The sequence below is a fragment of the Babylonia areolata genome, chromosome 14, assembly GCF_041734735.1.
Source record: "Babylonia areolata isolate BAREFJ2019XMU chromosome 14, ASM4173473v1, whole genome shotgun sequence".
Lineage (NCBI taxonomy): Eukaryota > Metazoa > Mollusca > Gastropoda > Neogastropoda > Buccinidae > Babylonia > Babylonia areolata.
Genome location: NC_134889.1, coordinates 15033176 through 15058474, shown reverse-complemented (window position 1 = coordinate 15058474; position 25299 = coordinate 15033176). Strand labels below are relative to the sequence as shown.

At 42.0% G+C, this 25299-nt stretch overlaps 2 protein-coding genes across 2 annotated transcripts in view; both read left to right on the top strand.

The window, feature by feature from the left end:
- The window catches only part of LOC143289618 (dopamine beta-hydroxylase-like), a 53733-nt gene extending 41653 nt beyond the window's left edge, over positions 1 to 12080 (top strand). Inside the window, exons 14-15 of the mRNA XM_076598660.1 lie at positions 9171 to 9344; positions 12077 to 12080. Coding sequence (XP_076454775.1) covers positions 9171 to 9344; positions 12077 to 12080 — 178 coding nt within the window. The remainder of the gene's footprint in view (positions 1 to 9170; positions 9345 to 12076) is intronic.
- Positions 12081 to 12860: 780 nt separating this feature from the next.
- Positions 12861 to 25299, top strand: part of LOC143289617 (salivary peroxidase/catechol oxidase-like) — a 36924-nt gene continuing 24485 nt past the window's right edge. Inside the window, exons 1-6 of the mRNA XM_076598659.1 lie at positions 12861 to 12993; positions 16665 to 16721; positions 18453 to 18625; positions 23061 to 23181; positions 23555 to 23722; positions 24342 to 24402. Of these exons, the coding sequence (XP_076454774.1) occupies positions 12861 to 12993; positions 16665 to 16721; positions 18453 to 18625; positions 23061 to 23181; positions 23555 to 23722; positions 24342 to 24402 (713 nt within the window). The remainder of the gene's footprint in view (positions 12994 to 16664; positions 16722 to 18452; positions 18626 to 23060; positions 23182 to 23554; positions 23723 to 24341; positions 24403 to 25299) is intronic.

The following is a 25299-nucleotide window of genomic DNA, read 5'->3' as shown; positions in this document are numbered from 1 at the left end:
TTTCATCTCAGTCAGTTAATCGACAAACCAACACGAATCACTCGCACTTCACAAACACTCATCGACCACATATATACAACTTCCACAAAGACTATTCCTGAAATATGCTCTCCAACCTTTGGCTGTTGCGACCACTTTCCAGTTTGTATCACATGGTCAAAAAAAGGTATCAAGATACCAAAAAACTGTCATAAATTTATCACATACAGAAGTTATTCAAAATTTGACCCAGATTCATTCTTGATGGACCTGATGAACTCTCCTATGTCTCTCGTTCATCAATTTACTGATCCAGATGAAGCGTTTGAAATATGGTATCATAATTTCCTCAACATTTACAACAACCACGCCCCATTCAAAACTAAACGTGTAAGAAGCAGTCTGAAAAAACGGTGGGTAACGAGAGACATAGAAGACGCCATCGATTTAAGAGATTTTCGGTTATCAACTGGAACCCGAAAAGATTTTCAAAAACAAATAAATCAGTAAATAACTTGAAACGTTTAGCGAAAAAGAAATATTTTCAAAAGTTGATCACTTCTAAGTCTGACAGTAAGTCTTTGTGGAAAGCCATAAATCAGCTGAATAATAAGAATAGAACCACACAAATTACATCACTCACAGACATATCCACAGATAGACTTAACTCACATTTCTGTAACATAGCTACTTCAGTTATAAAATCAGACAAATCAAACCTTAATTCTCTAGATGCTCTGTTAGAATTCTGTCAATCAAAAATATTTCATCCACATTAGATATTCCTTTGATATGTGTACATGAAGTTTATAATGCTCTGATCCATTTAAAACAAACTAGTACAAGAGGTCTTGATGGCATGGACGGAAAAATATTAAAACTCTCAGCTCCTATAATAGCAGAATCCCTCACATACATATATAATTTAAGTATTACAAAAAATAAGATTCCCAAAACGCTCAAAACTGCTAAAGTTATTCCTATATATAAGAATGGTGATCGCTCTGAACCATCAAACTACAGACCAATTTCTATTTTGCCAATATTATCAAAACCCGTGGAAAATCATATAAATAAACATATTCTTAAGCATTTTAATAATTTTGACTTGTTCCATCCAAATCAGTCTGGATTTAGAGCTAATCACTCATGTCATTCTGCACTAACAAATTTAGTAGATCAATGGCTTACTAACATTAATAATAACGAAATTACTGGAGCTCTTGTTGTCGACTTTATGAAGGCTTTTGATGTGATTGATCATTCTCTCTTCCTGAAAAAACTAAAGATTTATGGTTTGTCTTTGAATACATTAGAACTTATCTCATCTTTTCTCTCTGAAAGAAAACAACTTGTGTCCACAAATGGTTCAAAATCAATGTTATTACCAATTAACTACGGTGTACCTCAAGGTTCTGTTTTGGGACCTATCTTATTTTCTGCATATATTAATGACCTACCCTTATCTATCAAGACACCATGTGAAATGTTTGCTGATGACACCACCATTCATACTAGTCATACTAACCTATGTATCGTATCTCTTTCTCTTCAGGAAAGTATTGACCAATTGATTGAATGGTCCGAACTAAACCACATGTGTCTCCATCCTAAAATAACAAAATTCCTAATAATCACAACAAGACAAAAACGTCAAAATATGTCCATAAACTGTTCGCCTATTTTCATCAAAGGTGACAAGATTGAAGAAGCTGACCACCATAAAATCCTTGGCATCACTATCGATAATAATCTGTCATGGTCACATCATATTTCTCTGTTATGCAAACAGGTATAAAAAAAATATCTATCAACTGTCTAGAATTAAACACGTTTTGGATATTCACTGCTGAAAACTATTTGTCAGTGCTTATATAGAGAATCACACATTAACTATGCTTCGACAGTCTGGGATTCGGCGAGTGACAGTATTATAAAACCTCTATTGAGTCTGCATAGAAGAGCTGTAAAATTGATTCTTTTAAAATCTTCTTCATTGACTATATCTGATTATAAAGCTCTCGATATCCTCCCACTGAAAACAAAACTTCTATTTAACAAGTGTCTATTTATGTTCAAAATCATGTCTGGATTTGCTCCCCCCCCTCACTCAAGAATAAATTTGTAACCAACACTCATCGTCATGTTCATAAAGTTATGGTACCACTTCCAAGGATCGATCTTTCTAAATCTAGTCTGTCTTATTCACGGGGCTGTTTATGGAATGAAATATTATCCTGCCTCAATGTAAACACTGTAAAAAGCATCCCTAACTTTAAAAACATATATCGTGCACATTTATTGAAAAACATGTGATTATGTGACATATCAATTATAAACAACAAACATGTATAGATTGTCAATATATATACGCCTCTCTCCTCCCCTGTAAGTCTCTCTCTATGTCTGTCTCCACTGTCACTGTCACTATATCTGTCTGTTCAGTCAGCCTCCCCTACCTTCTTTACTGTTCCCCTTGTCCATTCTTCCTTCCGCTCTCCACCACGCCCCTACCCTATTGTCCTTGCTGTTATTCATCTATCGCGATATTGTATTGTATATAAGTTCTATGTTTATGTTTGTACATGCTTGTGTAATTTTGACGTTGGTGTTGTGAATTAACTCTCGCTTTTTTTGTTTTTTTTTTTTTTTTCTCAATTATTATTCTTGCCCAGAGGGCTGGATGTAAACAAGTACTTTGTGCTTACTCCTTTACACTCGTAAAATAAAATTTCGTTCGTTCGTTCGTTCCTGACTCTCTCTCTCTCTCCCCTCTCTCTCCCTCTCTCCCTCTCTACCCCCCCTCCCCCCCCCCCCTCTCTCTCTCCGTTTACGTGTCTGCGTGTATTTGTGTGTGGGTGGCTATATCTGCACGCAGCGTGAATGTGATTCTTCTTTTTTATTCTCCTTTTTTTTAAAATGCGTCCTTTACATGCATGAATCATGTTGGTTTCATTTTTGTGTGTGTGATGACGTCAAGCTGACTGCTCAAGCTTGATGAATCTTATTTCTGGTGAGTTTCATGACCGACTGGGCGTAAAACCCTGCTGTGACCAATGCTATTAGAAATGCTGGTGGAAAAGTTTTGAAAAGGAAATCGGTTTGGTTGTTAAAGTCTAAACTCCCAAAGATGGGGGCGTGAATCTTAATGTGGATATAAGAATTATTTTCATTTTTTTATCAGCAAGCAGTTAACACAATTAATATTCATAAGAAATGTTATGTAACTGCTACATAACGCAATCCACCTGAAGCGCCTGTGGCGTTTCTTTTCTGACAAATACTTAACGTTTTGCCTCTCCTGACACTAGCGTCCTTACGGTTATTACAAAACAATATGACCTTGTAGGAACAGTGACATCTGTGAATAATTATCTCGAAATTTGCCCGGCAGCTAAAATCTTAACCCCACACCTCCAACTTTCCCCTCCTCCACGCGCGCGCGCACACACACACACACACACACACACACACACACACACACACACCTTTACCCTTCATTTACATTTCTTACATCTAATCCGACTATTTTCCTCGGACAGAAATAGTATGACCAACAGCCCGTGATTTACACAAACCTGGATCGCATAATACTGTGTCGCCCACGTCTCTGTCAAAGTACACCATTGGGCGAAGCGTACTTGAGGGCAAAATGAAAGGCGATTCATGATTGGGCAGGTACGATTGGAGGACGAAAATGACGTCAATGAGGATTTTCTGATATCTAATGCTCGAGGTAAGGGTCGACTTTTGTCAGTTCAGTTCCAATCTTTCGCGGGAAGATTACGGTCTTCTATAGCTGGACGATTCATCGTCACACACATTGGTTGATGACGTAGCTTGCCGGGTTGTGAACGAGACTGAAACAGGAGGTAAAACCACATATTTTTACCTTGAACGAGACTTTAGCTGAGGGTAAAACCATGCTTTTTTTCCTTGCTTTTTTTTTTTTCTTTGTTTCTTTCTCTTTTTTTTCTTCTTTTTTTTTTTTTAATACTTATTTCAAGACTGAAGCTGAAAGTAAAGCTACACATTTCTACCTTTAAGAGACTGAAATTTAAGGTAAAGCAGTCCGTGTTTTTCTACTTCGAGACTGAAAACGAAGGTACATTTTACCTTTTACAAGACTAACACTGGAGGTAAATCCGTGCATTTGGCCTTTTTCGACACTGAAGCTTTAGGTAAAGGCGTACTTTTTTTATGCCGTTTTCGAGACTGAAAATGGAGGTACATTATCTTTTACTTGACTGAAACTGAAAGAAATGCCATGAATACTTACATTACACGAGACTGAAACAAAAGGTAAAGCCATACATTATTACCTTTTACGAGACTGAAAATGAAAATAAAGGCCATGTTTTTGGGTGTGTTTTTTTTTTTTAAATAATCTTTAACAAGACTGAAACTGACAGAAATCCCACACATTATTTCCTTTTTGAAACTGAAATGGAAGGTAAATCCTTGCATTTTTACCTTTTACGAGACAGAATCTGAATGTACAGCCGTGATGTGTGTGTGTGTGTGTGTGTGTGTGTGTGTGTGTGTGTGTGTGTGTGTTTCGAGACTGAAACGGATGGTAAAGCCATACATTTTTTCTCTTATTTTTGTGTGTGTGTGGGTTTTTATATATATATATATATATATATATATATATATATATATATATGTATATATATATATACATTCTTCGAGAATGAAACTGAAAGTAAAGCCAAACAGTTGACCTTTTTCGCTACTGAAACAGAAGGTAAAGCCATGCATTTTTACCTTTTTCGAGACTGAAGCAAGGTAAAGCCATGCATTTTTACCCTTTTCGAGACTGAAGCAAGGTAAAGCCATGCATTTTAAACCTTTTTCGAGACTGAAGCAAGGTAAAGCCATGCATTTTATACCTTTTTCGAGACTGAAGCAAGGTAAAGCCATGTATTTCTACCTTTTTCGAGACTGAAAAAAGGTAAAGCCATGCATTTTTATCTTTTTCGAGACTGAAACAGAAGGCAAAGCCATGCATTTTTATCTTTTTCGTGACTGAAACAGAAGGCAAAGCCATGCATTTTTATCTTTTTCGAGACTGAAACAGAAGGCAAAGCCATGTATTTCTACCTTTTTCGAGACTGAAGCAAGATAAAGCCATGCATTTTTATCTTTTTCGTGACTGAAACAGAAGGCAAAGCCATATATTTCTACCTTTTTTGAGACTGAAACAGAAGGCAAAGCCATGCATTTTTACCTTTTTCGAGACTGAAGCAAGGTAAAGCCATGCATTTTTATCTTTTTCGTGACTGAAACAGAAGGCAAAGCCATATATTTCTACCTTTTTTGAGACTGAAACAGAAGGCAAAGCCATGCATTTTTACCTTTTTCGAGACTGAAGCAAAGTAAAACCATGCATTTTTATCTTTTTCGTGACTGAAACAGAAGGCAAAGCCATATATTTCTACCTTTTTTGAGACTGAAACAGAAGGCAAAGCCATGCATTTTTACCTTTTTCGAGACTGAAGCAAAGTAAAACCATGCATTTTTACCCTTTTCGAGACTGAAGCAAGGTAAAGCCATGCATTTTTACCCTTTTCGAGACTGAAAAAAGGTAAAGCCACGCATTTTTATCTTTTTTGTGACTGAAACAGAAGGCAAAGCCATGCATTTTTATCTTTTTCGAGACTGAAACAGAAGGCAAAGCCATCCATTTTTATCTTTTTCGTGACTGAAACAGAAGGCAAAGCCATGCATTTTTACCTTTTTCGAGACTGAAACAGAAGGCAAAGCCATGTATTTCTACCTTCTTTTTTTTTTTAGACTGAAACAACGTAAAGCCATGCATTTTTACCTTTTTCGAGACTGGAGCAAGATAAAGCCATTCATTTGTACCTTTTTCGAGACTGAAGCAAGGTAAAGCCATGCATTTTTACCTTTTTCGAGACTGAAGCTAAAGAGAAAGCCGTACTTTTTTATGCCTTTTTCGAGGCTGAAAATGAAAGTACATTTTTATCTTTTACTTGACTGAAACTGTAGTATTGCCATGAATATTTACATTATACGAGACTGAAACAAAAGGTAAAGCCATACATTATTACCTTTTACGAGACAGAAAATGAAGATAAAGGCCACTTTAAAAAAAACAACAACTTTTTACAAGACTGAGACTGACAGAAATCCCACACATTATTACCTTTTGGAAACTGGAATGGAAGGTAAATCCTTGTATTTTTACCTTTTAAAAGACAGAATCTGAAGCTCGCGAAGGTATAGCCGTGATTTGTGTGTGTGTGTGTGTGTGTGTGTGTGTGTGTGTGTGTGTGTGTGTGTGTGTGTGTGTCTTTTTCGAGACTGAAAATGGAGGTAAAGCGATACATTTTTACCTTTTACAAGACTGAAACGGATGGTAAAACCCATACATTTCTCTCTGTTGTATACATTTTTCGAGACTTTATCGAGACTGAAACAAGGTAAAACCATGCATTTTTATCTTTTTCGAGACTGAAGCTGAAGGCTTAGCCGTACTTTTTTATGCCTTTTTCGAGACTGAAAATGAAGGTACATTTTTATCTTTTACACGACTGAAAATGAAAGAAATGCCATGAATATTTACATTAAACGAGACTGAAACAAAAGGTAAAGCCATACATTATTACCTTTTACGAGACAGAAAATGAAGATAAAGGCCACTTTAAAAAAAAACTTTTTACAAGACTGAGACTGACAGAAATCCCACACATTATTACCTTTTGGAAACTGGAATGGAAGGTAAATCCTTGTATCTTTACCTTTTACGAGACAGAATCTGAAGCTCGCGAAGGTATAGCCGTGATTTGTGTGTGTGTGTGTGTGTGTGTGTGTGTGTGTGTGTGTGTGTGTGTGTGTGTGTGTCTTTTTCGAGACTGAAAATGGAGGTAAAGCGATACATTTTTACCTTTTACAAGACTGAAACGGATGGTAAAACCCATACATTTCTCTCTGTTGTATACATTTTTCGAGACTTTATCGAGACTGAAACAAGGTAAAACCATGCATTTTTATCTTTTTTTTTCCAGACTGAAGCTGAAGGCTTAGCCGTACTTTTTTATGCTTTTTTCGAGACTGAAAATGAAGGTACATTTTTATCTTTTACACGACTGAAAATGAAAGAAATGCCATGAATATTTACATTAAACGAGACTGAAACAAAAGGTAAAGCCATACATTATTACCTTTTACGAGACTGAAAATGAAGATAAAGCCATATAGTTTTACCTTTTACGAGACTGAAAATGAAGATAAAGCCATATAGTTTTACCTTTTACGAGACTGAAAATGAAGATAAAGCCATATAGTTTTACCTTTTCATGAGACTGACACTGAAGGTAAAATCATGCTTGTTTATCTTTTTCGAGACTGAAACGGAGACTAATGCCATACATTTTTACCTTTTACGAGACTGAAAGTGAAAATAAGTCCAAGCAATTTCACCTTTTACGAGATTGAAAATAAAGGTAAAGCCATACATTTTTACCTTCAACGAGAGAACAACTGAAGGTAATGACATACAGTTCTACCTTTTGCAAAGCCATACATGTTTACCTTTTTCGAGACTGAAACGGAAAGTAATACCATACATTTTAACCTTTTACGAGACGAAATCTGAAGGTAAAATTCATGTATTTTTACCTTTTATAAGACTGAAGCTGAAGGTAAGGCCATATGCATTTACCTTTTATAAGACTGATGCTGAAGGAAAATCCATACATTTTTACCTTTTATGATACTGAAAAAGCAGGTAAAGCCATATGCATTTACCGTGTATGAGACTGAAAGTGAAGGTAAAACCATACTTTTTTTTTCTTCATTTTTTCTTGTGTAATGTTTAGTTCCCTGTTTCCTATTTAGAAAAGTTGTGGGTCGCTCTGATTTTTTGTTTGTTTTCATTTATCGTTGGTTGTTTGATTACTATTTTTATTATTTCTTTTGTTTTGTTTGTTGTTGTTGTTTTTTTTTGCCTTACCTTTTTCGTTCAATTTCATGTTAAATATGAGATTTAAATTCATTTCATTCTCAAATTTCCAAAGTGCTGACTATAAAACCACTTCCGTTTTAAATCACCGGAAAGGGTAAGCACAAAGCACATTATCGATAACTGAACTTTAATCTGAAACAATTTCCCACAGACAATATTGAACTTTAATCTGAAACAATTTCCCACAGACAATTGTACTTTAATCTGAAACAATTTCCGATGTTACGTCTTTTTTTGTCTCTCTTTTTTTTCTCTTTTTTTTTTTTTGCCCCTTTACCACCTCCCACCGCTGAACTCTCCAAAGTTCTATCCATTTAATTCTTTTTCATCCTATCTTTCGTTAAGGCCTGACCAGGTCGCTGGGTTTATGCTTTGGTCAGACATTTATTTTTTGTTTCGTTTTGTTTGTCTGTCTGCTTTTACGCAGATGTGGTGTTGCGTATGCTTTGAACAATGCTTGATTCAAATAAACAACATGGCCCAAGCACAGAAACACAAACAAAACACGGGAAAGACATCATTAAGCCTGTTTTATTTCAGCCCTACCCAACAAGAAACAAATAAACACAAAACTTCTGCGAAGACGTTTATCATTTATTAAGGGAACCAAAGAAAATGTGACCACATTGACAAGTATGAGTGCAAAATAGCACATAACGAGACACAGATTTACAAAGTTAATGTTGCGAAAAAAGAGAATAACCAGGTGATGTGAAAAGACAAGAGAGAACCGTGCGAGTCGTGGCTACAAATTTGCTAACAGGAAACTGCTTTCCTATCATGTTCATTTTCAGAGGATCCAGCGCTCCATCTCAGAACTGTTTTCTGAATGAAAAGAGTTCAGAATCTAAAAGATGTCGAAACAAACATTGTCGCGTATAATTATTGTGGATCAGTCCGCAACACTTTGACCCATTCATTAAAAAATAAAAAAAAAATAAAAAGAAACTGAAACCTTTTTTCTTACTTTTTGATTTCACTTTTACAGGCATTGGTTAGTAATTTGGCTGTCCAAATCAATATTTCAACAAGAAAGAAGAGATTCAGAGAAGCTACAACAACAACAACAACAACAAACGGGCACCATGCAACAACGACGACCACTACCACCACCACCACCACCATCATCATCACCACCAGCAGTAGCAGCTCTGCTGCCGAACCTGAAGACCACCAGCTTTTTGCTGCTGCTGTGTAGCAGTTGTCTCCCCCTGAGCGGGAGCCAGCTTGCCCTCAACCCCACCAACGTGCGTCACGTGACCGCCTTCCTGGGGCGGAAGTGCGCAGACATCTCCTCCTTCGTGCCCGTCATGTGCGGAACGACCGCTGTGGGACCTGCCTGCTGTGGTCTGTTCCGGATTGTGGACATGTGCAGGTGAGAGGGAAGGGGGGGAGAGATAGGGGTTTGGGGAGGGGGAGGGAGGGAGGTAGGGAGGATGGAGGGGGGAGATGGAGATAGAGAGAGGGGGGAGAGTGAGTAGAGAGAGAGGGGGGAGAGAGAGATAGGAAGAGAGAGAGGAGAGAAGGGAGAGAGAGGGGGGAGGGAGGGAGAGGGAAGAGAGAGGGACAGGGGGAGAGAGATGATGGGGAGAAGGGAGATAGAGAGGAGAGTGGTGGAGAGAGAGAGGGGAGAGAGAGAGAGTGTGTGTGTGTATGAGTGTCTTTAGGAGTGGGACGGCCGCCGTGGGACCTGCATGCTGTGGTCTGTTCCAGATTGTGGACATGTGCAGGTGAGAGGGAAGGGGGGGAGGGAGGTAGGGAGGATGGAGGGGGGGAAGATAGAGGGAGATAGAGAGAGTGGGTGGAAGAGTGAGGACAGAGAGAGAGGGGGGCGGAGAGAGAGAGAAGAGAGAGATGGGGAGAGAGAGAGAGAGGAGGGGAGAAGGGAGAGAGATAATAGGGAGAGAGAGAGGGGAGAGAGAGGAAGAGGGACAGGGGAGAGATGGGGAGAGAGCTAGGGAGATAGGGGGAGAAGGGATAGAGATACAGGGAGAGAGAGGGGGGGGAGGGAGAGGGGAGAGAGAGGGAGAGGGAAGAGAGAGATAATGGGGAGAGCGGGAGATAGAGGGGAGAGTGGTAGAGAGAGATGAGGGAGATAGAGGGGAGAGAGAGAGAGAGAGAGAGAGAGAGTGTGTGTGTGTGTGTGTGTGTGTGTGTTTAGGAGTGGGACGGCCGCCGTGGGTCCTGCCTGCTGTGGTCTGTTCAGGATTTTGGACATGTGCAGGTGAGAGGGAAGGGGGGGCGGAGGGAGGTAGGGAGGATGGAGGGGGGAAGATAGAGGGAGGGAGATAGAGTGGGTGGAAGAGTGAGGAAAGAGAGAGAGAGGGGCACAGAGAGAGAGAAGAGAGAGATTGGGAGAGAGATAGGAAGAGAGAGAGAGAGAGGAGAGGAGAAGGGAGAGAGAGGGGGAGAGGGAAGAGAGACGGAGATGGGGGAGAGAGATGATGGGAAGAGAGGGAGATAGAGGGGAGAGTGGCAGAGAGAGAGGGGAGAGAGAGAGAGTGTGTGTGTGTGTGTGCTCAGGAAGAGTGGGACGGCCGCCGTGGGACCTGCCTGCTGTGGTCTGTTCCAGATTGTAGACATGTGCAGGTGAGAGGGAAGGGGAGAGATAGGGGTTGGGGGGGGAGGGAGGTAGGAAGGATGGAGGGGGGAAGATAGAGGGAGATAGAGAGAGTGGGTGGAAGAGTGAGGACAGAGAGAGAGAGGGGGGCGGAGAGAGAGAGAGAAGAGAGATTGGGAGAGAGATAGGGAGAGAGGGGGGGGGGAAGGGAGAGATAATAAGGAGAAAGAACGGAGGGAGAGAGAAGGGGGAGGGAGGGAGAGGGAAGAGAGAGATAGGGGTTTGGGGAGGGGAGGGAGGTAGAGAGGATGGAGGGGGGAGACAAAGGGAGATAGAGAGAGGGGGGAGAGTAGAGAGAGAGGGGGAGAGAGAGAAGAGAGATGGTTTGGAGGGGAGGTAGGGAGGGAGGGAGGGAGGGGGGAGGTAGGGAGGATGGAGGGGGGGAAGATAGAGGGAGCGGGGAGTGAGGAGAGAGAGATGGGGATAGAGATAAGGAGAGAGAGAGGGGGGAGAAGGGAGAGAGATAATAGGGAGAGAGAGAGGGGAGAGAGAGGGGGGGAAGAGAGGGGAGAGATAGGGAGAGAGGGGGAGAATAGAGAGATAATGGGGAGAGCGGGAGAGAGGGAGATAGAGGGGAGAGTGGCAGAGAGAGAGGGGAGAGAGAGAGAGAGTGTGTGTGTGAGTGCTCAGGAAGAGTGGGACAGCCGCCGTGGGACCTGCCTGCTGTGGTCTGTTCCGGATTGTGGACATGTGCAGGTGAGAGGGAAGGATGGGGGAGAGAGGTAGGGAGGATGGAGGGGGGGAAGATAGAGGGAGATAGAGGGGAGGGAGAGTGAGGAGAGGGGGTAGATAGAGGGGAGAGATGGGGAGAGAGCTAGGGAGAGAGAAGGGGAGGAGATAGGCGGGGGGACAGAGAGGAGAGATGGGAGAGAGCTAGGGAGATAGGGGGAGAAGAGAGAGATATAGGGAGAGAAAGAGAGAGGGGAGAGAGAGGGGGGGAGGGAGGGAGAGGGGAGAGAGAGGGAGAGGGAAGAGAGATAATGGGGAGAGCGGGAGAGAGGGAGATAGAGGGGAGAGTGGTAGAGAGAGAGGGGAGAGAGAGAGAGAGAGTGTGTGTGTATGAGTGTGTTTAGGAGTGGGACGGCCGCCGTGGGACCTGCCTGCTGTGGTCTGTTCCGGATTGTGGACATGTGCAGGTGAGAGGGAAGGGGGGAGGGAGGTAGGGGTTTGGGTGGGGGGGAGGGAGGTAGGAAGGATGGAGGGGGAAAGACAGAGGGAGAGAATTGTGTGTATGTGTTCAGGAGGAGTGGGACGACCGCCTGCCTCCTGTGATCTCTTTAGGTCTGTGGACATGTGCAGGTGAGAGAGAGAGGGGGGGAGAGAGAGAGGGGGGGAGAGAGATAGAGGGGGGAGAGAGGGGGGAGAGAGGGGGGGAGAATGGGGATATGGGAGAGAGAAAGGACGGGAGAGAGTGTGGGGGGGGAGAGGGGGACGGTCGCCGTGGGTCCTACCAGCTGTGATCTCTTCAGGATCGTGGACATGTGCAGGTGAGATAGAGAGAGGGGTGGGGGGGGTGCGGGGGCAGGTAGAGAGGGAGAGAGAGAGGGGGGGAGGTAGGGGGAGGGAGAGAGGGGGGTAGGGAGGGGGAGAGAGAGGGGGGTAGGGAGGGAGAGAGAGAGGTGGGGTGGGGAGGGGGAGGGGGGAGGTAGGGAGGGAGGGAGAGAGATAGGAGGTAGGGAGGGAGAGGGGAGGTAGGAGGTAGGGAGGGGGGAGAGAGGGGGGGAGGTAGGGAGGGAGAGAGAGAGGTGGGGTGGGGAGGGGGAGGGGGGAGGTAGGGAGGGAGGGAGAGAGATAGGAGGTAGGGAGGGAGAGGGGAGGTAGGAGGTAGGGAGGGGGGAGAGAGGGGGGAGGTAGGGAGGGAGAGAGAGAGTGGGGGTAGGTAAGGAATGTCACTTTTTACCTTTTGTCACCAAAATTCGACGATACACTCCTTTGCTGTTACTACTGCTACTACTGCAACTATTTTTTTTACCCAGCCTGCACGAGAGGCGCGGATCTGAGAGACAGACAGACAGACAGACAGACAGAGACACAGAGAGAGGTAGATAGAGACATCCAGTGAGAGAACAACAATAACAACCACACAAAAAACAACCGAAGAAAAAAAAAGAGAGAAAAAAATTCCAACTATTTTACTTTTTACCTTTTGTCACCAAAATATGACCATACACTCCCACTTTTTTTTTTTTTTTTTCAACTTTCACTACTACTATTTTTAGCCCGGCCTGCACGAACGGCGCAGATCTGGGGGTCCACCATCTGCAGGCACTGATGTATGACGCGGAGGTGTGTGCGGCACTGAGACTGACGGGGCAGACTCTGTGTCAGGGACCTCAGGGCTGGACCTCACAGTGCCACAGCGTGCACTGCCTGATGAACATGATGTGCTTCCCCTTCTACAACTGTCAGTACTATCACCGTAGCAGTCGTAGTAGTACTAGCAGTAGTAGTAGTAGTAGTAGTAGTAGTAGTTGATTTAAACAAAAATTTATTCAGTAAATATGTCACACATGTACAGATAGACAGCGGAGCAATAACAAGCTGATAGCTTATATCGTGCTCAGGAAATGTGATTAAATACATTTGTTTCGTTTGACGGCTGGTGGACGCTACACAATTGCAATTATGTTGAAATACACATTTTCCAACTGCATATAAATGACAGTCATTGCAGACATACATTGTTCCCCCCCCCCCCTCCCCCCCCCCCCTTTTTTTTTTTTTTTTGAGCCGCGATTTACAATGAATATAAACATCATTTTTAAGATGCGTTGTTCGCACAACAGAAAGCAGAAGAAGGTTAGACAAACAAGTTAGTGAATAAGATAAAGAAATGAGAGAAGAAGAAGAAGAAGAAAGAGAAGTAGTAGTTGTTGTTAGTATTGTTATTTGCTGTTGTTCTTAGAATTATTGTTATTATTATTATCATCACCATCACCATCACCACCACCACCACCGTCATCATCATCGTCATTCTTCAACTTATTATTATTGTTAGTAGTAGTAGTAGTAGTAGTAGTAGTAGTAGTAGTAGTAGTAGTAGTATCATTATAACTATTATCATCATCATTATTGTCATCACTAACAACAACGTCATCATCATCATCATCATCATCATCATCACAATCATCAGGGATATTTCTAGAGCGTCTGACTGTAGAACACTTTCTTTAAGTGTGCATTACAAGTGAGTCTTGATGGCCTTGCCTTTCTTGTTATTTTCGTCGTGGAAACAAACCTTTTCTGGATGTCGCTGAATGTCACTTACTTCCAGTCACACAGCCTTTGGCAGGTCACGTGGTGAACTTTATGCAAATGAACTGCCAAAAATAGCCCCAGTTCACCTGCCAGTCTCTGGTCAAGGATCGGACAAGGGTTATTAAGGTTCTCCATTATTCTCCATACTATGAATCCAATCACAGTGACAACAAAATCCTTCAGTCTAATCAGCCCGAACCAAACAGTTTTCCTTCATTTCCCCTCTGGGGGTGTAGAACACACAGACCTATTTTTATCGTAAAGGGGAAATTTCCGTATACAAAAGAGAGGTGGTTCTTTGATAAAAACTTGCTTTCGTTTGTAGAATTGTCTTCTTTTTCTCTATAAATCAACCCCTTTGTAACTTAAACTCTTTTTGTTTTCAAAGCTGACACAGAAAGGCGTCTGAATATTATTATGTGGGCAGATGCTAGAATTGCCAAATTGTTTGTATAAGCATTAATTGTATGAAAGACGTCGCCTGATTTAAACGATGTAACACCACATATTACACGCATATAATATCCTCCCTGTCAACACTTTTTTTTTAATCGCAGCACGCTCACTAAAAAAAAAATAAAAAAATAAAAAAATTAAAAGCTCGATTAATCTACAACAGTCCTTTTCATTTAAATAGTATATTTTTCTATAATCGCAGCATGCTCGTAAGAAAGAACATTGATCGATTAATCTACAAGTCCACTAGTCTTTTTTGTTTGAATAATGTTTTTACCTATGTGACCTTTTGACACGTGTTCTTCTGTTTACGCTGGCTTTTATTCTACTGAACTTTTTGTCAGTACATTTCGTCAATACCCAGATGAAGTTTTGTCTTAATAAGGCGTGGTGATTGTGTGTGTGTGTGTGTGTGTGTGTGTGTGTGTGTGTGTGTGTGTGTGTGTGTGTGTGTGTGTGAGAGAGAGAGAGAGACGCATGTTCCCCACATAAACGTTTGTCCGGACAAAATATTTGATTTGCGAAGTTAGTCAACAAAACTTTTTTTCTTTTTTTTTGTACACGTTTTTGTCCAGATCTGATTTTTGTCCAAATGGATTTGTTGGTGGTGGTAGTGGTGGCGGTGGTGGTGGTGGTTTATCCGCAGTCTTTTGCTTGTTTTTTGTTTTTGTTTTATTTTTTTTTTAAAGTTTGATTGTTAGTTTGGTTTATTACATTGTTTGGTTCAGTTTGAGTCAGTTTAGTTTAGTTTGGTTTAGTTTGGTTTAGAAATGGCCAGAAATGGAGACAGCTGGTGTTGTGTTCAGCAATGAAGCGCCCCCCCCCCCCCACTTCCGCCCCCCACCCCATCCCCTGCCCCCACCTCCTCACGATTAAAACAGGTCACGGGGACCTGTGACACTGACCACTGATGAGGCTTAGCTTGGCTGGCTGACACATACCTTGGGACCATTGAAGCACAGATGGTGGTGTGTGTCCATCGAGATCGATGATGACCATCGTTGTCATCCAGCTGGGGGATGGGGGGAGGGTGGTGGTGGGGTGGGGGGGGGGGGAGGATGCTCATGAATCTATCTGTGAATGCGCAGAAGCACAGATACTTACGGACGAGAGGGGGAGGGGGGGGGAGAGAGGTAAAGACGAGGTGGGGTCGGGAATTCGGAAAGGGGGTTGCTCGGGTGAGGGGCTGGGTAAGGGAGGTAAGAGGGACACCGGGGAGTTTGGGGATAGGGGGAAGGTTGGTGTGTTTGTGGGGGGTGGGGGGGGTGGGGTACGGAGGTTAGCAGGGGAGAGCAGGAGGGATGGGGTGTTGAGGGAGGAGGGCGAGGGTGGTGGTGGTGGTGGGGGGGGGGGGGGTGTCTTCCCCATCGTCTAAACCGTTTCAGTGGCCTTTTGTCTCACGCCGCAAAAATCCCCCACAGACCTCGACATCCTTGAGGGCAAGTAGCCTGCCCTGAGAGGACAGAGAGGAGGGAATCAGTGAAGTGGAAAGAGATTAGAGAGGGACAGTGGAGGAGCAGCCTTTCGGCCATGCTCATCTCTCCGCTCAATCTGAACTTTTGCTGCCCTTCCGTGGGAATGAACGAGTCCTCAGCGGTGGGTTTGGGTGGGTGGGTGGGTAGGTGCGTGGAGGGGATTATAACAAGGTCTGTGTCACCTGTTTTGTCTGAGTGTGTACTTTTGTCCTGTCTTACTCACTGTCCGCTTGTCAGCTCTCTCTCTCTCTCTCTCTCTCTCTCTCTCTCTGTGTGTGTAGGGGGATGGGGGATGGGGGGGAGTGTATGTGTGTGTGTGTGTGTGTGTGTGTGTGTGTGTGTAGGGGGATGTGGGTGGGGAGGAAGTGTATGTATGTGTGTGTGTGTGTGTGTGTGTGTGTGTGTGTGTGTGTGTGTGTGTGTGTGTGTGTGCTCACTTTCTCTACATCGCTTTCATTTGTTTTGCGTTACAAGGTGCAGCGGCATCTCTCTCTCTCTCTCTATCTCCCCCTCCCTCCCTCCCCCTCTACCCCCCTCTTTTATATGTACCTATCTATGTGTGTGCATGAACTACATGTTTGTTTGTGTTGCTTTTTAAAAATATATCATATCATATCATATGATATCATATTATATCATATCATATTATATTATGTTAATTATTTTATATTATATTCTTCTTCTCCTTTGTTCCTGGGCTGCAACTCCCACGTTCTCTCGTATAATAAATATACACGAGTGGGCTTTTACGTGCGTGACCGTTTTTACCCCGCCATGTTAGGCAGCCATACTCCGGTTTCGGGGGTACATTATATCATATCATATCATATATTCTATTCCATAATATTCTATTATGTTATATTATGTTTTATCTTGTGTTCCCCAGTTGCCTGCTATTTCAGCAGCATGGGGAGCGGGACCAGTGGAAGCGGCGGCACCATCGGTGAGTTCATTCATTTCGTTGACATCGTTAACCCCTACACTGCTAACTCTCGATGAAAGGAAAATCATTTAGTCAGCGTGGCAGTGAATAACTCCTTGTCTTCACTATTATGTTTTAATCAATTTATTATTATTTTTGACTCACTTGTGTAAACAAAGTGAGTCTATGTTTTAACCCGGTGTTCGGTTGTCTGTGTGTGTGTGTGTGTGTGTGTGTGTGTGTGTGTGTGTGTGTGTGTGTGTGTCCGTGTGTCTGTGTGTCCGTGGTAAACTTTAACATTGACATTTTCTCTGCAAATACTTTGTCAGTTGACACCAAATTAGGCATAAAAATAGGACAAATTCAGTTCTTTCCAGTCATCTTGTTTAAAACAATATGGCACCTCTGGGATGGGCACAAAAAAATAAAAAAGAAGCCTAATTATATGCAAACTGCATTTACTGTTATATTTATATTTTTTGTATTCTCTAAACTTGGCACTTTGATCTCATATTCTGACACAACAACAAGAGCAGCCATTATTATCATTTTTTGTTCAAACGGGAACTTCTTTTGCTAAGCATGGAATTTTTATTTAATTTTGCAAACGTCTTGGTGCAGATAGTAAAAAAGGGAAATTACTCTGTAATTAATGCAAGGGGACTTAATTTATCACCAGTGAGTCTTGAAGGCCTTGCCTCTCTTTTTTTATTTTATTTACTTTTTTTTTTACTTCTATTGTTTTTACTATTTTTAAACGTACACATGTTCATATGCCTTGAACGATCGGGATGTGCGTGCGCGCGGGCATGTGTGTGTCTACATTTTGTGTGGAGTGGGTGTGGGTTTGTGGGATGGAGTTGGAACGGGATGATCTGTGCGTGCGGGTGTATTGTGTGTTTTTAGTATGCATGCGTCACTGCATTATTATTATTATTATTGTAAACGCATAGAGCTTCTGTATCATTGGACTGGGCGTGCCAAATGTCATTTCATTATTATTATTATTATTACATTGGATGCGCAGAAATTCCACTTTTTTATGATTGTGTACTTTTTATCATGCTTGTCAGCTGCAGTCAAATAGTTAAAATACAAATACATCGTGTGTGTGTGTGTGTGTGTGTGTGTGTGTGTGTGTGAAAAACACCCAAAACAACAACAAAAACAACACCAAAAAATACTGAATTAAAATTTTCAAGGATTTTTTTTATGTGTGCAATATTCACATGATGGGGGGAAATTTATCTGTTGATCGCTTCTTCTTTTCTTTTTCTTCTTCTTCTTCTTTTCTTCTCCTTCTTCTTTTTTTCTTCTCCTTCTCCTTCTTCTTTTCTTCTCCTTCTTCTTCTTTTCTTCTTCTTCTTTTCTTCTCCTTCTTCTTCTTTTTTTCTTCTTCTTCTTTTCTTCTCCTTCTTCTTTTTTTCTTCTCCTTCTTTTCTTTTTCTTCTTCTTTTACGTCTTCATCTTCTTCTACTCCTTCTATTGCAACTACTACTTCTACTACCACCACCACTTCTACTACTACTTCTACTACTACTACTACTACTACTACTACTACTACTTCCGCTTCTTCTTCTTCTTTTCATCAATATTATTGTTACTATCATTATTATGATTAGTATCATCATCATCATCATCATCGATTATTGTCATCATCACCATCATCAATTATTATCAGTATTGGTATTGAAATTACTATCATCATATCATCATCTTCATCATCATGATTCTCATCGTTGTCACTACCAGTGTCAGTGGTGAACTCCGCTGGATCGAAACCCCAAGCCAATCAAAGGGAGCCAATCGGCATCATTCAAAACAACTGCTTCGAGTTACCGGAACTGGCGGACGGGGAGCTGACGGGACTGATTGACGACAAGGACAGCGAGCTCAGACAGTGTCCCCATGAAAATGTGGAGCCGGTGAGAGAGAGAGAGAGAGAGAGAGAGAGAGAGAACTCAGAACTCAGAGCTCAAAACGTTTCTTATTCAAGGATTAAGATTTTTAGGCATGGGCCATTCTTCCAATCTGTCCTTGCTAATCTACATCAGTTACAACACCACATAAATATTTAATGGAAAGGGGAGAAAGAAAGAAGAAGAAAAAAAAAACCAACAAATAAACAAACAAACAAACAAACAAAACAACAACAGAAAGAAGTCCTGCAGAATGAATGTGATAAAGAACACACACACACACACACACACACACACATTGACAGATGGATAAGAGAGAGAGAGAGAGAGGGGACGGAGGGGAAGAGAAATATGTCATCAGTATCGACAACCTGATGACTAAAGCCACATTGTTATCATCAAATCCGCGTAGACAGTTATAACTGATACTAAAATTACTGCCACCATCACCAGTATCACTTATACTACAGCTATTGTCACCACCATGATGGAATGAAATGAATATATTCATGCATGCACACACATTAGAAGAAAATGAAAGAAATGCAAACAAGCAAACAAAACAAAGTAGATGTAAAGAGAATAGGACAGAATAAGAATAAGAGCAAACAAGAGTATCAGTATCAGTATCAGTAGCTCAAGGAGGCGTCACTGCGTTCGGACAAATCCATATACGCTACACCACATCTGCCAAGCAGATGCCTGACCAGCAGCGTAACCCAACGCGCTTAGTCAGGCCTTGAGAAAAAAAAAATATATATATACATATATATATATATTTATGTATTTGATAAAGAACACACACACACACACACACACACACACACACACACACACACACACACACACATTGACAGATGGATAAGAGAGAGAGAGAGAGAGAGAGAGAGAGAGAGAGAGAGAGAGAGAGAGAGAGAGAGAAGCGTACATACATAAATAAATAAATAATAATTATGATGGAAAAAAAAGAAAAAGAAAAAGAGAAAAAAAAGATAGTAGTAATGAAAATAATGATAAAATAATAATAATAATAATAATAATAATAATAATAATAATAATAATAATAATAATAATAAATAAATAATTAAATAAATAAGACAACAATGATGATAAATAAGCAAATAAATATAAAACACGAAGACACACATTCACACATACACCCACACATGCATAACAGATATGCCCAAAAAACGCAGTTTCATAGATATGAAAGCACAGTCAAATACATATAAACGTACATGAGCTCCAATACACACACACACACACACACACACACACACACACACACACACACACACACACACACACAAGAACAAGGAGAAACAATAACAATGGATCCAATAAGGATAAATGCCCTCATTGTTACTGTCAACAGTCGCTTCAAAAACTGTCACTTGTGGTTGGAAGGATTGAGAGAAATAATGAGAATGATGCTGAACACCTTAAACGATGAAAATAATTAGTATTCATACAGCGCTGAATCTTGTGCAGAGACAAATCAAAGCGCTTTCACACCAGTCAATCACACGCATGCGTAACTCTAGACTGAAAAAGAAAACTGAAAAACAAGGAAGAGGCAAGAAAGGGAGGCTATCTTGGGAAGAGGTGGGTTTTAAAGCCAGACTGGAAAGAGCTGAGTGTGGAGACCTGACGAAGCGATGTCATCAACAGTGATCATGTTCTAGAGAAAGAAAGAGAGAGAGAGACTGACACTGACACTGACACTGGTTTAATTGTGAAGGCCACCGGCCCATACACAAAGGGGTGGGGGATACAATGGGCCAATTAAAAAAAAAATCGCTCTTCACACACACACACACACACACACACACACGCACACGCACGCACGCACGCACACGCACACGCGCGCGCGCATACAAAAAAATTGCTGTATTGTACGTGAGTAACCGATAACTGGATGAAAAATACATAGCATGTTCGTACTCATGTTTATAGTTATACCAATTCATTCGCTGTGTAAATTCGTCTCAATTTTAAAGCGTAATAAGTGTACATAGCAAGATTTCTCTGGGAGGTAACACATGGGTTTTGTAGAACAGGAAGCAATGTATTGCCATTGATATTTATGAACTCTGAAATATATTTCTGGCGGATATGACCGTATTTAGGACACACAAAAATGAACTGGTATTCATCTTCCAGGATGCCAAGACAAAACGGGCAGAAACGGTTTACATCCGCGTTCTGAAATCTTCTATTTATACCAATCTCGTTTAGACCAAGTCGCGATCTTATCAAGGTATCTCTGAAACGTTTGATAGTGATATTGTCCAAGTATAATTCGGAATGAAAGTCTGTTTTAAATGACCGATAAATAGAAAATCTGTCACTAATACAAAGTTTAGTAAACCAGTCCAATTTAAATTTCTCTATCAGTTTTTGTTTAAGATACTTGAAGAAGGCGAATTCATTTTCAGTACCCTGGTTCATCCATACATCAGGGAAACCACACATCTCTAAGCATGCTTTAATTTTACCAAGCCAATTTTCTGACGTCTTGTCATTTCTGTCTAGAGAATTCTTCAGCATCGATTCAGCCTGTTTCGGAAATCGTGAAAGTGGCATCCTGGTCAGTTTCAACCAGTAGTGAACACATGATACAGTCGAGTCAATAAAGAGAGGGTAACGACCGGTCTCTCCGTATACCATATAATTTGGTGTCTTGTTTGATACACTGAGTAATCTTTGGCATGCAAATAAATACGCCGATTCAATGACGTCTACTTTAACTAAACCCCACATCTCCGCTGCGTACAGTAACATTGGTTTTACTTGTGCATCGAAAAGCTGAAAGAATACCTTTGTATTTAGATTGCACAGAGAGAGAGAGAATGAATGAATGAATGAATGAATGGTTTATTCATTTATAGGCCATTGCCCCTTAGAGAGAGAGAGAGAGAGAGAGAGAGAGAGAGATGAAATGAAATGAAATGAAATGAAATGGAATCATGTTTATTCAGAAGACTATCGGCCCATTCCGATGGGATCTGAACAAGTAAGTTACAATCGTAATCGTATACAAAAGAAAAAACATCTCATCAAACAATACATATTACTAACAGCAACTGCAGGTCTTTTTAAGGCTTTATATAAATATAGTAATAAATTCCATATTATCTTTTTGTTGGATGATGAAAATAAAAGGCTCAGCCGAAATATACACGGATGACGATAATATTTTCTTGGAACAGATTCTTCTCTAAGATCACTATATGCAGAGAAAAGAAACACAAAATGTAATTACTCATTCTCTTCAGCTGACTTACATAATGGACATACTAACTACAGTGCAAGACTTCTATATCTTAATGAGTGCTTACATATTGATGAAACGAGAGAGAGAGAGAGAGAGAGAGAGAGAGAGAGAGAGAGAGAGAGAGAGAGAGAGAGATTAACAACAATAAATCGGCACGTGAATAATAAATAACTTTTAAAAAGCAGTTACTAGTAGTAGTCGTCCTTATTTGCTGTAAAGTGCATTGAGCACTAGTCCGCTAAGCACTCAACAATATTTATCACATTGTCTTCACTTGTCTTCAGCCTCACATGCTGGTTCTTCTTGATGTTGTCATAGCTGTCGTTGTTGTTGTTGTTGTTGTTGTTGTTGGTCTTCTTCTTCTTCTTCTTCTTCTTCTTCTTCTTCTTCTTCTTCTTCTTCTTCTTCTTCTTCTCCTCCTTCTTCTCCTCATGCTCCTCCTCCTCCTTCTTCTTCATCCTTCGTTCCTTTATCTTATTCTTCTTAATCACTTTTCTTCTTCCTCCTCTTTCTCCTCTCCTCCCCCCCCCCCTCTTTATTCTTCTTCTTCTCCTTCTCCTCCTCCTCCTTTTTCTCCTCCCCCTCCTCCTCCTTCTCCTCTTTCTACTTCTCCTCCTCCGTCTCCTCCCCCTCTTCCTTCTCCTCCTCCTCCTTCTTCTCCTCCTCCTCTTCCTTCTTCTTCTTCTCCTCCTCCTCCTCCTTCTACTCCCCCTCCTTCTCCTTCTTCTTCTCCTTCTCCTCCTCCTCCAACTCCTCATTGTTCTCTTCCTTCTACTTCTTCTCCTCCTCCTCCTTCTTTTCCTCCCCCTCCTCCTCCTTCTCCTCCTCCTCCTTCTCTTTCTCCACCCCCTCCTTCTCTTCCTCTTCAACTCCCCCTCCTTCTCCTCCTCCTCCTTCTCTTTCTCCACCACCCTCCTTCTCCTCCTCCTCCTTCTCCTCCTCCTCCTTCTTTTCCTCCCCTCCTTCTCCTCCTCCTCCTTCTTTTCCTCCCCCTCCTTCTCCTCCTCCTCCTTCTTTTCCTCCCCCTCCTCCTCCTTCTCCTCCTCCTCCTTCTCTTTCTCCACCCCCTCCTTCTCTTCCTCTTCAACTCCCCCTCCTTCTCCTCCTCCTCCTCCTCCTCCTTCTATCATCAGCTGTAATGCCACTTTCATGACACCTACACAGGAGTGTCAAGACAAGCTGCGGTACCGAACCATAGACGGCAGCTGCAACAACTTGCAGAACCCCCGCTGGGGAAAAGCCTTCGAGGCTCAGAAACGTCTTCTGTCGTCACAGCTGGAGAAGGGTGAGATGGGCAAGTTGGTTGACTGGTTGGCTGGTTGGCTGGTTGATCGATTGCTTGACTGGCTGGTTGCTTGCTGTCTGGTTGACTGGTTGATTGCTTGACTGGTTGCCTGGCTGGTTGATTGCTGGCTGGTTGACTGGTTGGCTGGTTGATTGATTGCTTGACTAGCTGTTTGGTTGTCTAGTTGACTGGTTGATTGATTGTTTGACTGGCTGGTTGACTGGTTGACTGACTGGTTGCTTGGCTGGTTGACTGGTTGACTGACTGGCTGCTTGGCTGGCAGGTTGACTGGTTGGCTGGTTGATTGATTGCTTGACTAGCTGTTTGGTTGTCTAGTTGACTGGTTGAGTGATTGGCTGGTTGCTATCCGCAGACGGGTTCCCCCGCAGCCGGGCCAAAGGCGGGAACTCTCTACCTCCCGCCCGCGCCATTTCCCGCGCTGTGTCTCCCATGCTGGACGTGTTCGCTGACGTGACCAACATGGTGATGGCCTGGGGCCAGTTCATCGACCACGACTTCACCGGCACTCCAGTCATAAAGAGTGGGTCAAGGGGAGAGCACTGTTGTCAAGGAGGGGGGGGGGGGGGAGGGAAGGGAGGGAGAGAGTGTTGGGGTGGGGATCGGGGTGTTGGTGGGAGAGGGATGGCAAGAAGGAAGGAAGGAAGGAAGGATGCTGTGTCACTGACAAAAAGCTTCTCCCCGGAACATTGTGCGTGTGTGTGTTGGGGGGGGGAGAGGGGTCGGGGGCAGGGGGGCAGGGAGGGTGGCAGAGGGAAGGCACGGGGCGGGGGAGGGGGTACCGGGGGTTGGAGGGGGGAGGGAGGTCCGTTTGACTGACGTGTTATTGTAAAGCGATTTGAGAGGTGCGAAAGCAAGCACCATTGTCATGGGTCTATTCTTCTTCTTCTTTTATTGTGGGTTTCTTGTTGTCAGCATGGGTCTAGTAGTAGTAGTAGTCGTAGTGGTGGTGGTGGTGGTCTTTCATAACTTTTCATTATATCGGTATTATCGTCATACGATGAAGATGATGATGGTGATGATAATGATAATGATGTTGAGGAGGAAGAGGAGGAGGATTGTTGTTGTTGTTGTTGTTGTTGTTGTTGTCACTGAATTGATTGAAACAGGACCGATGTGTTTGTGTGTTTGCCTGATTACAGACGGCACGCAAAAAATCAAGTGCTGCGGAGACATCGACGAGGCACTTAAGGTGGAGAACGGGTAATCCTTGTTCTTTGTGACGTCATCCTCTATACCGCGTCATCATAAGGACAGATGACGTCATGTGTGTGTGTGTGTGTGTGTGTGTGTGAGTGTGTGTGTGTGTGTGTGTGTGTGTGTGTGTGTGTGTGTGTGTGAGTGTGTGTGTGTGACTGAGAGAGAAATGACAAATGACAATGACAATGACAAATTTTTTTTTATTGGCAAATAGCGTTTTACAGCTCCAGTGCCAAGGGGGATTATTCAGCTTATTTTAGTAGACGACGAAAAGAAAAAGTAAAACGAAAAATATGGGGAAATAACAAGCAAATAAGTACATATTCATAAACACATAAACACTCATACATTCACACCCACAACATTAATACAACATATTCCATATTACTCATGCATAATACTAAGTAATTAATTCGAACATATGACCATCCAACTTTGCAGCCGAGCCTTTTTTGGTTATTTACCAATCTAAATTGAGTTATGGATCTTATATTTTATTCTGCATTATGTTTCTATCATGTTAAAACGATCGTTCGGTTAATCTTTTCCTTCGAATGTTGTATGCTTCTACAATATATTTGGCGAGTGAAAATAGGATGTCTTCATTATCTGATGAAAGGATAGCTACTAGATCATGTCTTAATGCAAACGGATGTGTAAAGAATGTATGATCATTTCTAATAACACTGTATTCCTTACAATGGAAAACAAAATGATCCTCATTTTCTAAATCCTGATGACACAACTGACATACACAATCACTTTCACTATTTTGAATATACCATACTCTATTTGCATTAAGCCCTAAGGTCCTGGATCGAAATCGAGACTGAGAGAGAAAGAAAGAGAGAGACGGGTTGTCAGAGACATACAAATAGACAGACGCACAGACGGAATAGT